The sequence below is a fragment of the Manacus vitellinus genome, unplaced genomic scaffold, assembly GCF_001715985.3.
Source record: "Manacus vitellinus isolate BGI_N305 unplaced genomic scaffold, ASM171598v3 scaffold_1_pilon, whole genome shotgun sequence".
In the NCBI taxonomy this organism is placed as follows: domain Eukaryota; kingdom Metazoa; phylum Chordata; class Aves; order Passeriformes; family Pipridae; genus Manacus; species Manacus vitellinus.
The window spans coordinates 50527405-50540563 of record NW_021939396.1 but is presented as its reverse complement, the minus strand read 5'-3'; the positions used below and the strand labels follow the sequence as shown (position 1 = coordinate 50540563).

Genomic DNA, 13159 nt, shown 5'->3' with positions numbered 1-13159 from the left:
TGCCACATGTAAGAAAAACAGTACCTTTATTTTTAATAAGGCATTCCACTGAAACAAGAGCGAAAAATCTTCCAGAATAATTTTCTACAACAGAATACCTACTATGCAGCAGTTCAAAGGCACTATAAAATCTAATATTGATGAAAAGGACAGTCCTATAATTTTTCATGTTTTACGTTCCTCTCAAGAGTCTCTCCTCTCTCTAGATCTAAGTGCATCAGGAAAGAAAGAAATTACCTGTAACCAGAGTCTGTCACCTGAGTCTGTTCCACCATTGGCAGTGCATTGAAAAGTAGCAAACTGTCCTGCATTGACTTCCACACTCTGAAGACGCAAGAAATGGGGAGTTTTTGCTGTTGGAAAAGATAAAAGTATTGAAGTTATGCAAGACAAAAGTACTGGCTATGAAAAATACACCAAGCAAATGAAAGTTGTGCTTTAAAAGATTCAGCTCACTTACTACACATTAGATTCTAGGTTGGTTTACTTCTGTACCCGTGAAAGAGCAGAATAGAAGGGTGCTGTTTAATTGTTCCTGCTGTGTAAATTATCTTAGCTCAGCATCCCTTTTCTAATAACATACTATTAATAAAAATCATAATGGAAACTAACAATGTTTTCAAGGAAAACCTGTTATATGCTTACACTACCAACTAGAAAAGACCGTAAGAGGTTAAGTGATGTTATCAAGGGAACAGGTTTTTCTTTTCAACCAAGCACAGCGTCTACAGAAGAGATTAGAAAATGCAGAAATGTAGCACAACAAACAGCTAAAATACTAACAGAACACCAACTACACCTGTATTCTTTAAATGCAATTCTTTTCAACAACACTGTAGAAAAAAAACAAAGCACAATACATTCTCCATACAAATGCTTATCTTTCATTTAGAAAGAGAAAACAATCCCAGTAAAAGTTAAGGAAATATACCTATAAATAACCTAAAAAATGAAACTGATCTTCAAACAACAACTATGTCCACTGAAGGAGGAAAGAGAGTGTGTGTATTTTTGTTTTACTATAAGGAGTCAACTACATGACACAGAAAAACATAGATACTTGATACAGAAACTTATCCTTTAAAACACAGTATTCCCCAAACATTCAAATCCTACTGCAGACAGGCAGACTGCTTGCACTGTCTATACTAACAGATAAGCCAGGCTCTGAACATTGCCTTTTGACCTGAAAATCTTAGTACTAGTATTAGACTAGCAAACTAAACATCTTTTTTTCTAGCAGAGCATCACAACCATTTAAAGTGTTGATATTTTTTAAAAGACCTTATTACTGGGACAAATTGCATTTTTAAGGAATTTATAAATAACCAGCTGCCATAATCCAAGAAAAAGTTGATAAATATCCAGTGCAAGGCAGCATAAGAAGGAGGAAATGGAATAAAATAGCCCAAATTAATATCTAAGTATGAAATATTTTCATGATAATGATCCTTATGGCAAATTGATTACAAATACTGGGGTTTTTTTTCTTAAACACTTCCCAGTTAGGACAGACAGACTCTTTAGGCCAGAGTCATCCTCTTCTCTATCAAACTATTAATGTCATACTCTGCAGTAAAATTCTTCAGTATATTCCCCCTGTCTCAGGCACTTTTTTTTTTTAACTTCTGCTTTTACCCCACTCGATTTTACTTTTTTCTGGGTCTTCTTAAACTCTGGAAAACTAACTTTATTGAATTACCAGGTATGGCCTAAGTGGAGAAGGGCATTAGGTTTTAAAAACAAATAAACAACACAAGAAAAAACCTACCCACCCACCACAACCCATCCCTTTCATTTTTAAGTGCTCACAACTTGAATTCTGCCTTGTCTTTGTACTACACAAGGAATTGCCTATCCAACATTTTTTGCATTTAAATTCTTTGTTTAAAGAGTTAATAATTCCAAAAGTATTTTTTCTGGCAATATACAGAAACAGCATTGTGAACTTTGCCGAGTTTTAGACACAGAGTAGTTCTATTCCAATTTTCACACTTTTTCAATTTTCTTGTAGACAATTTAACTGGTTTGATGTCTTAATTTCTAACGTTTTAATTACTTCATCAAAGAACTTTTCATTAAAGCTTTTGCATTTCAACACTACCACGTTAGAACTCTACATACTAGGGGCTATAACTCAATCTCCACAATAACAAGAGCTACTTGCAGTTTTTGAGAATGGATTGGTACAAATGCACAGACCAAACCTCTCAAAATCTGTATACAAAAAATAGTAAGCTGCTAAAATGCTGCTTTAGACTTACCCTACCTGAACCAAAAATACAAATTCAAAATGCAGAAGCACATATATTGTCTAACAACATGAGAGCCTGCTGTGTTTATTAGAACTAAGTGATTCAGAAATAACAGCTGCTGATTCTGCATAACTGTCTCTTGTACCTGAAGAAATGTGTGTGTCTTCTTGCCACTAACACTAAACCCATTTTTATGAGTGTTATACACTACTTTTTATTTGGAATCACAGCTCTTACTTATAGCCACAATAAATGCATACAAGATCAAAATTATATAAGAACAATTACAGAGAAGTTGATGTCTTCTTCCACTCAGTCATTTGGTCAATAAGACTACAACCTACTATTCCATGTATGATCTTAATACACCTTTGTGGTAGTTTGGTCTAGGTCTTCCTTGGTGACCAGTTTGTAACCAAGGAAGGGTCCAGATTTACCCAGTATTCCCTGCGATTTTTACGTAAGCCAGACTATAAGAAGAAAGGAGGAGAGGCCTTCGCTTTTTCCTTCTGGCGGCTTGGAGGTGCAGGTTCCCTGTTGTTGAGTCTGCCGTGTTGGGGAGCGAGGCCTGGTTAGGCTTTGCCGACCTTGGGAGACAGAGGTTGCCGACAATTGTTCCAGAGCGACTCTCAGTTGTCCCAAGGAGAGTAGTGAGATATTTCTTTGCTAACTCTTTTAGTTGTTAGATACTGGGCCACTAATCGGGACATATATATATATATTTTATTTTGGTTTTGTTCCTTTTCCCTTCCCCCTTCCCGTTCCCTTGTGAAATTGTACATATATTTCAATTGTATATACCTGTAACATAGGTGTAAATATATTGATATATATATTGCTTTAGCTGTCTCTCTTGTTTCAGGTTTTCTTGGTTGTTTTTCTCCCTCTTCTCCCTGAGGTTTGGGGGGGGGACCTTTTGTGGTAAGGTTTGGAGACTTGGCAGGGAGCCAGCTTCAAACCATATCAACCTTATTTAACCAATATATATGAATTAATAAGTTATTTAAGTAGTCTGTTCAATTACATCTGGATTATTATATTAAAGTTTGATTTACAAGGTTTGGTTTTGACATCATTTTTAAGAGAATTTAGAATAGTTAAGTATTATATATCCTTAATAATGGAAAAAGAAAATGTACTTTAGGAAGTAAAACAGTGCAGAAATTGAGCCATGAACCTCGGAAGTACCCTAAGCAGTCTCAGCCCTCAACCAACTAAGTTTTCTTCCTTCCAAGCCCTGGAAACAACAATTGTACATATATTCAGCTCTTGTGTTGCTCATCTGTTCTCACTAGTGTCTCAGCTTGTGCCTGTACTGAATTTTTGATGCAGACAGAAAACTCGTTCACAAATCTTCGAATCACAGAATCATGATGACTTGGTGATTTTGTTCTAAAGGAGTTGCTATATGGTCCAGTTGGGGTCTGGGATTCATGCAAGGTGCTGTACAAGGTGCATACAGACAGATGTCTTTAAAGCCAACAGGGTGTAATGATGCTATGTTAGTGTATGCAACACTTTGTACATACTCAGCCTATATTTACAGCAGCGACATTGCTTTCTCACATTTTCCTTATCTTTTGCTCCACATTTATTGAAACATAGTGGCATGTTCATTTTAGGGGTCTGGCTTTACAACAGAAGATAGGTACTTACTACATGGATGTCCTAAAACTTTCACTTCATCAATAGCCACATATCCTGGGTGACCTGAAGTAATCACTTCAAAAACAACCTGAGAGGTAAAAAGAGAATTTCAGTTAGTTGCTTTGTAACACAAGGAATATAAAACTATTCCATTATATAAAAATACATCAACACTTTTAACGTGTTGAGAACACCCTGAAAACAAAATACAATCATAAAACCCTCAAAATGTGTTGTTCATATCATTAAAATTAACCAGAACATTTTTTCATGTTTACCTCACTTTTAGAGATTTACAACTGGGATCATATATAGCTCACAGTGGATATAACAAAATCTCCCCAATATCTAGTCTGCCAAAGTAGTTATCTAATAATCACTTTAAGTATTAAGACTGGTATTTTTATTTTCAGTTCTCTGTCTTGCAGAATAAACTGCTTTTATGTTAGAAATTATGGTTCTGTAGTATACAGAGATTTGCAGAGTATCAGACACAAACATACCTATTTTCAGGAATGTATTTTCCATGCTGTTAATCTTCCACCAAATGTAGAGAATTAAGTAAAGCAGATCCATTTGCCACGGTTTGTTTAACGGCTATAAATAGGTCACAAAATAAATGGACCGTTCTTGTCATTTGAATTAAGCACACTCTAAAGTAAACCTCTCCAAACTTTGGCAGCCTTATCTTTGAACATACCAAGAATGTTTATATGGAATAGAAGAAAATATGTCAGTAATGTGAGCAGGTACATTTCTAAACCATTGCTCAAGAAGTTCATGCTAAAATCCAGATTGTGATTTCTTCTTTTTTTTTTTTTAATACTCCCCTATTTCTTGGGAAGTTAACTCCAATTGCTTCTTGCACCTAATCGCAGGAAGCACACTGAGGAGGACAAAGTTTAGAAACTATTTTTCACACACATGCTGTATTTGACCTTGGAGCAGATGTAGACACTATGTTCTTTCAGCAGAAAGAGAATGATACAGAATGCAAACATATTACAAGGATAATATACAGCTCCATAATTTATCACAATTTCCTGATGTTGAATAAACAGTCAGAGAACTGATTCGGATTTTTAAAAAAACCTTGAGGTGAGAAAAATCTTCGCGCCCTCTTGCCTCTTCCTTCTCACTTCTTTCTCATTGCTTTACCTGTGGACACCGATCCTGTTGTTCTCTCCCAGATATCAACTTCCTAAACTGTGTACATTTCTCTGTCCCAGTCTCCCTGGAGTGAAATTGCTGTAAATATGGCTTTAACTCCACATATCAAAAATACTTTTCATTCTAGTTCTGCCTCCTGTCCACATAAGTATTTCAACCTATGGCGCCAATGTTGCCCAGAGGTGAATCACGCGGTAACAAGGAAAACAAAAGGCGGCAATGAGCAAAGTCCAAATGTCACCAAACAAATTTTTCAGAAGCAAGTTCTGCCAGAAAGGGATTGCTCAGTCACAACCCTCAGCCTGTGACCCTCTAAACGCCGGATGGCACTTTACTGGTGTTTAAAGTTGGTATTACTGATCCACAGTAACATGTTGAATGGGGTATGGATTTGGCTTCCAGCATTCGGTAGAGGATCCAAACCAAGACTATTCAAAATTTCAAAAGATTTCTTTCCTACAAAGCAAAAACATCTCCTGGTGAAACTGGTCTTAAGAACTATCTTGGGAAACAGAAGTTCCTAAGAAGAAAAAAAAGCAGAGATGCATAAAGAATAACTTGAATTCAGTAACCTTTCTCTCTTAACTGCTCTCCTAACTTCTTTGAAATGAAAATACAGAGAGAGGTGATGTACACAAAGTAACCCCAAGTTTTGATGGCAGTCCGAGACCCAGAATGCAGTTCCTGTTTTCACTCACTGAACTTTGAACAATGAACAAGCATTTCTCTCTATTAGTAAATGGGACCAAGTTGCACGTTCTCCATTTGTGTTACGATCTCTGAAAAAAAGTAATTATGCTGGTGCCCTTGGAAGAAGGTAGAGATTGCTCTGTTACCAGAAGAGCTACCAAGCCTATTCAAAATGGAGAACATCCGAAATACCATAGGGTATGAGAACCATGGCACAGCTCTGGGAACCTGCACTTAGTACAGAGATCTCACAACACAGTAGTGAAGAACAGAGAGCAGACAGACGGGTCTCAGAAATGGTGGAAAGTTTCCCAGGGAAATACACTGCCATAAAGAAAGTCCCTGAGATAACCAAATCCAGTCGTGAAAGCAAAGACCTGCCTGTAAAAACAGAGGGCTGGGGACAGTTACTGATTTGTTTTCTGTATTCTCTAGTGGCTTTGAGTTTTCTCTGTTAGGAAGAAAAATACCCCAACAATTAAATTTCTGTTTTTTATTGAAATATAACTTTTTTTAAAAAATAAAACCTCTCTTTCTTATGGAATGCTCAGTATAGGAAGATCTGTGCAAAGCCATCTGAAAGGCCTACCAGATCCATGATGCTATTACTGCAGAGCAAAGTAGGTCTTTTCAGGTTCTCCACTTATAGACAAAGTTCTAAAAAAACACCCATGAGGAACCGGCACATGCACACCTGTGGAGCAGCCAGCCAAACCAGTCTTCAGTTTTCTGCAAAAAATATTACTGCCAGATAACAAGGACTTTACTATTTTTTAAAATGTTGCATAATAATGTCTTTTCTAAAGAACTTCCAGCAAGACCAATAACCTGAGCTTTAGGAAAGAAAACATATGCAATATCTGAGTAGATTTCAATATAATTTCTGTAATTCATAAAAGGGGAGCTTAACTACAGGCTCTCCAACAGGTCTGAAGTATTTCAGTATTGCAATACACTCACAGACAAAAAGCAGCTTGTAAATTCTAAACACAAAGCCATTCCTTCAGTTCACAGGCAGAAACTACAACCTTGAAACAACTGAATTAGAACTCCTTATGACAACAGCAGAGAAAGACTCAAAGATTGGTCGAAAATACCCTGCTGTATCTCTAGACAACATACCAAAAATGTCATTGCCACAAATAAATCAGACAATGTATCAAGAAACTGCCAGATGGACATACAACTGAATTACAATTATTGACATCATGAGTATGTTCCAAAGAGAAGTATTAGAAATTGAAATACTGTCAGTTTAACCATGCCTCCATTAAAAGCAATAGCCAAGCTAATATCAACTGTAATAATGGTAACTTTTAGTCTCTTCTGACATGAAATGTGCCATTTTTAGTAAATGGAAAGAGGCACTACAGCCAATAGTGATGCATCATGGTCCAAGGGACATTGCTAATGTACCTTTTACTTCATATACAAAAGAACAAATATACACAAATACAGACTAGGCAGAGAATAGAATGAGAGCAGCCCTGATGAGAAGGACTTGTGGGTGTTGCTGGATGAGAAAGTCAGTATGACCCAGCCATATGCACTTATAGCCCAGAAAGCCAGTTGCATCTTGTGCTGCATCAGAAGAGGATGGCCAATAGATCAATTCTCCCTTTCTACTCCACTTCGGTAAGACCCCATCTGGAGCACTGCATCCAGCTGTGGGACCCCCCGACATTAAGGGATGGGAAACCTATCGTAGCAAGTCCAGAGGAGGGCCATGAATATGATCAGAGGGCTGGAGCACATCTATGAAGACAGGCTGAGAGAGTTGGGGTTGTTCAGCCGGGAGAAGAGAAGACTTCAGGGATCACAGAATCATAGAACGGTTTGGGTTGGAAGGGACCTTAAAGATCATCTAGTTCCAATTCCCTGCCACAGGCAGGGACACCTTTCACTAGACCAGATTGCTCAGAGCCTCATCCAACTTGGCCTCATTATGGGATACCACATTACAGGTACACTATACCCATATATATATAAAGGAGATCTCACTACGGCCATCCAGTATCTAAAAGAGAGCTGGAGAGGGACTTTTGACAAGGGCATGGAGTGATAGGACAAAGTATGCTGGCTTTAAACTGAAAGAGGGTAGATTTAGATTAGATGTTAAGGAAGAAACTCTTTACTGTAAGGGTGGTGAGGCACAAAGTTGTGCCCCATTCCTGGAAATGTTCAAGGCCAGGCTGGATGGGGCTTCGAACAACCTGGTTTAGTGAAAGGTGCCACTGCCCGTGGCAGGGGGGTTGGAATGAGATGATCTTTAAGGTCCCTTCCAACTTTAACCATTCTATGATCCTATGAACATGCCAGCTATTCTAAGTATAGTAATATAATCCCTCTTCTGTTCACAGGTTTTGAAATACTATCAGCTGTTATATACAAATCTGGTATTTTGTTTTATTTAAATTGATAAATGAAGATTATGGACTCAAATATCTCCTTATCTAAGCATTTTCTCTTTTTACACTAAAAAAATAATTTGATCATATGCATGACATGTTTCTGAAAGTCCTAGCAAGTGGGCTGCACACTGTAAGAGTGTGCTCAGGAAGGGACCTAGAAACACTTCCAACAGCTCATTTATTCACTGAAAATCTTATATTAGGGATATCAAGACTCTTCAAAAATCTGGATCAGTTTTGCTAGTAATTCCACCAGAAATGAAACATAGAAACTTATTTCACATCCAGTTCTCTCCATCATTTCACATTTGAAAAGTAGTTTGCCTGCTAAATGTTAACATTTTTACTTGTCCCTCCAAACTTTGCCTTTTCTCCTGGATGACACAACTCCCGCAGGCAATGTAAAAGGCTCCAGTCAAAATAGAGACAACACTCCAGCAACGTCAGACTGGGTGGCCCTTGGATTTTTTGCCTATTATTCCACCACCTTATCAGTCCGGAAACAACTGGTTAAAACACTGAATTCATTTGCTCAGGAAAAACTCCGCTGAACACTGCCCTCAAAGCTGTATAACACCGTTCTCCCTGCTGCAGGCCTGCCAAACAGGAACCAGGGAAGCAGCTTAGCACTGCACTGTCCCTGATCCTCCCTGCTTCAGTGAAGAGCAAAATTAGCTTTTCATTCCTGCCATTTCCCCTTGCTACATATGAACAAAGAAAGGAGGTCTGTTCACCAACATAAGTGCTTACTGCTGAAAATGTGCGACTCAAGATAACCCGTCTGCTCCAAAGAACAATAGAAATAAACAGGTTTTGTTGCCACACAACCTCACTCAGTAAATTCCTGCCTTTGTTGTTGCAAAATTACAACGCTTTTAGTCAAAAGGTGGATTGTACCTAATATAAACACTCTCTACTTCACACGACTTAAAAATAGAACTTTGCAAAAACAAGAAAGAGAAAGGAGTATTAAGAAAGCTGCTTAACGTCAGGCTGCAATCCCGCCCCGCTGCATCCCCAGCAAGCAGGCGGTGCTGTATCACACGCTGCCCGCATCACCACGCTTCCTCTTTGCCTGCTCTGCTTTCTTTGACTGTATTTTACAAGGTGTTGGGAACAGTTCCTCTCCAGAAAATTGGCACTGACTTGCACCCTGTGGGTTGAGTTCTTCTTCCCTTTCTGACTCATAACTGCTTTATCACCACAATCACAGCAGGTCTTTCCTCATCAAAGCCACGTGAAAGGAGACTCCTGACCTGGTCCTTCCCAGGCCCCACAAAAGCCCATCACAACTTATTGACTTGGGCTGCCTAAAATGTGTTCAGGCCTCCCTGGCTAGGAGTTCGCTTCATGCCGTTTCCCTCCCCACCTCTCACTCCTACACAACTGACACTTGGCATTCACATGTGCACCCAAGCACACCAAACAAAATTTTAGTGGCTGCTGCCAATCTGAGACTACAAAGTAATCTCTTATAAGCAAGAAGGACTGAAAATTGAGCTCCTGACATTAAGGTTTACTAAATCTTATTCTTCTCTTTTTGTTTTTAAACCAGTTGTTGTCTTAACATTTCTCTTCTGAAGACCAAGAAGCTTTCCTGGTTTAGGAATAAGGGACAGGAGAAAATAACAGAGCCTTGTGTATATGACAGAAAGCACATGCCTGCTGATTCTTGGCCATTTTTAGACTGCTGGGGTTTTAAATTTAGATATGTGGTTTGCCCTGGTGCATCTTTCCCAAAATAATTATTTCCAAAGCACCCAAGTCAATGAAGAAGAGATGTTTAAGACGCCTAACACAGGTTTTTGATTCCAAATGCAATATGCATTTCAAAGTTTCTCTGGAGTTCCAAGTGCAGTTCAGGAACTGTATGTGTGCAGTTGAATGCAACATACAAAACATATGAGAATGTGAGCCTGACCTTTACTGCACAAGAAGCTTAATTCTCTGTCCTGGCTGATGACTTAAGTACATTGCATGAGCAAAACTCCAAGCAAAGCATGTACAAAGCAGGTTATGAAACAAACGAAAGTTTAAAAGTCCAGATTTGAAAAGGTAGGTTGGATCTACTGCTTCTTATTCCCTGAACTCCTAATTTACAGTGTAAAGTGTGAGAATGGTAAAGGGTAAATCTCATCTCTGTGTGAAGTGAAACCATGTAACTCCTTTGTGTCCTTACTAAAAAAGATCAGGAATTACTGCCAGGCTCTTATCCCATTTTTTCATTCTACCTTCATAGGAATTTATGTCTAAAGATGGTGCAGTGGCATAGACAGTTACGTTACTCCACTGGAAGTTATTTTTAATCCTTTCAATTCCATCTCTGGATTTTAAGTCTGCAGAGTTTGTTGTTTTATTTAATCAAGATTTGTTTCAGTTCACTGCTGCGATGACTGACTCCCAGTAAAGTACAAAGCAAATAATTCAAAATACAAAAACTGATAGGAGGATGGTGTGTAGCTTCTAACGGTGCTGTGCTAAATTGCTTGCTTGCAGGGTTAGAAGCAGGGAACACAAAGCCACTCACCAGAATCAACCCAGTAGTCTCATTTTGCATATTGTAATGTTCCAAAATGGCAATACTTCGAAAACATAAAATATATTTTAAATACTACTAATTGGTCTGAGAATCATTAACTAATCTAGGGAAAAATAAAAAAAAATAATTACTCCTTCACCCCAAACACACAAAACAAGAAAATAACCCTGAAATGAACAGATTTGCTAATCAACAGATTCCTGCTAAGAAATTGAAATGAGAAAAAGAAATCAAAACCTAGAAGAAAATAAAAACATACACCAAAAAAGCCTCAAATACTCCCACCCTCTCCTGACTAGAGGAGCTGCCTTTTCAGGATTTATTTGTCAAAGCGTAATTTTAGAACCTCTCAGCCTGCTAACACTGCTCCCCAAAAATCTAAAAGCAATCTCACCACTAACCATAGAAATCTACATCACGTTTAGTCCTCTTTTTCTGTATACATTCTAATTCTATGCAAGTAAGGAGGAGGTGAAGGTCTTAGCAATTATATGAAACCTTGTTTTGTTTGCAGGCTGTCTCTAAAGGTATGATATAGTCCATGATGCTCTTGCTTAAGATGCACCAAGCAGACAATAGCTCAGTAAAGCAAACAATTTCTCCCATGACCAATGATAAAAAGAGGAAGGTAATGCTCCCTCAGGGGAGCACTCCTAAAGCGATTTTATAATACAAAAGTAGAACTAGTTCCTGTAGAAATATAGCCGCTTCAAAACAAATAGTTCAGAGACCAGGAGGCACAGCAGAAAAGAACAAGCTGTGCTGATTATCTTTGACCCTCAGAAGGTGTTTGGAAGCTTGAATCCATGCTAGTGCAACTATACGGTAATCACTAACTGGACTGCAACACAGACATATCAGTGGCAGATGTTAAACAGTGGTACTTAGAAGACCATTAATTATGGAATTAAATATATCCTTAATCATCAGAATACTTGACAATTTAAGTTTAAATAATCTGTAAGTAAAGAACAATTAATGTTCTTACCTGCAGGTTATAATTGTGATTTATATATATAATACATCTTTCGCACAGGGTGAAACACACACAAATAATATCTAGTAAAAAGAAAAGGGTACACTAAAAGAAAGTAATTACTTTTTTCAAAGACTTTAATTCTACAAAGTCAATTCTAAATGTAAACCCAACCTGAAAGGTATTGGACAACTGGCGATACAATAATAAAGTACTGTTAATTATTAAATCTTTTGAATGCTTTGCATGTACGCGTTCATAATACATGGTTTAAACAAATAAATCTTTAGAAGTTGGATTAAAACTCACTCCATACTACCTAATCTGATTTGCAGTCAGCTACCATTAGCGGGAGTTATTTCGCCTATGTTTTTCATAAACCAACAGCAAAACAGACACATCACACTGTGTTTTTAAAAATTCTCAACTGTATAAATAACTCTGAAATGTTATCATATATAACTGGTCCTCAGAGTTCTGTAGTACATTTTGGTTTCATTTGCAGCTAGACATCTTGTATGTGCTCCATTAATGGAATGGAATTATAAGGCATTCACAGACATGCAGATGGATACACGGATTATGAGATTTAAAACACAACAAAGAATGATTACATTGCTTTGTCCCTTCATCTACTAATGCCACGTCTTCTCCTGAAGATTACTCATCATGAACTTATCATCCTTCATATAAAAGAAGCTAAAAGGTCCTTACAAATTTTCTTAGTGGACTTCTCCTAATTTTGTTCAATAAGGCCAGACAACCTTCGAAAATCACTGGGAGGAAGCCTTGTACATTTTGGAGGTTTTGTGAAGAAAACATGGATTTGTGCCAAAAGAGGTTGGAGTTTAGGAATCAAATGAATAGCAGCTTAGGAAACAGACTGGGTACTGTACACCTGTCAGATGGGTCCTCTGCCTTCTCCCACCATTCATGCAGTCATCTGAGCTGTCACCCAACTTGGAGGCACACTCTCACAAGATGCACATATACTCTCCTCTTCCTGCCCTTCTCCCAGCTGCTTGCACAGCTGCCTCCCCCCACAACTGACTCTGTGAACATGGAGGAAGAGTTCAGAAACAATGAAAAATCCTAAGTGTCAGCAGGTGAGTGAGGAAATTGCATCACAGATTTCTGAAAGGATGCAGGCAACCAAAATGGAGACAATTGACCATAAGCTGTCAAAGTAGTGACAGCACTTCCTCAAGAGTAAATTAGCTTATCTACAATAAAACCAGTGAAGTTAAACAGTATTTAACAGTGATTCCTTGCATCACCATGGATATTAACATAGCATAAGATGTTTTGGCACATCAGCTAAATTGCAGTACCTAACCAGGTATTATTTCAGATTAGATGCAGCAAATGCAAAGAAAACAACTTACTGTACTCCTCAGTGAAAGAAAGATAATGCAAGAATTTCTACATTTCCAGAAGTAAAGAGAGCACATGGAACCCACGACTGACAGGT

At 38.0% G+C, this 13159-nt stretch overlaps 1 protein-coding gene across 6 annotated transcripts in view; it reads right to left on the bottom strand.

Annotated features, from left to right (window-relative positions):
• The window catches only part of PTPRM (protein tyrosine phosphatase receptor type M), a 351616-nt gene that overhangs the window by 300341 nt on the left and 38116 nt on the right, over nucleotides 1–13159 (bottom strand). For all 6 annotated transcript variants that reach the window (XM_029959314.1, XM_029959310.1, XM_029959312.1 and 3 more), the window contains exons 3-4: nucleotides 3912–3990; nucleotides 238–353 (exon numbers count right to left, since the gene is read on the bottom strand). In XM_029959314.1, coding sequence (XP_029815174.1) covers nucleotides 238–353; nucleotides 3912–3990 — 195 coding nt within the window. The remainder of the gene's footprint in view (nucleotides 1–237; nucleotides 354–3911; nucleotides 3991–13159) is intronic.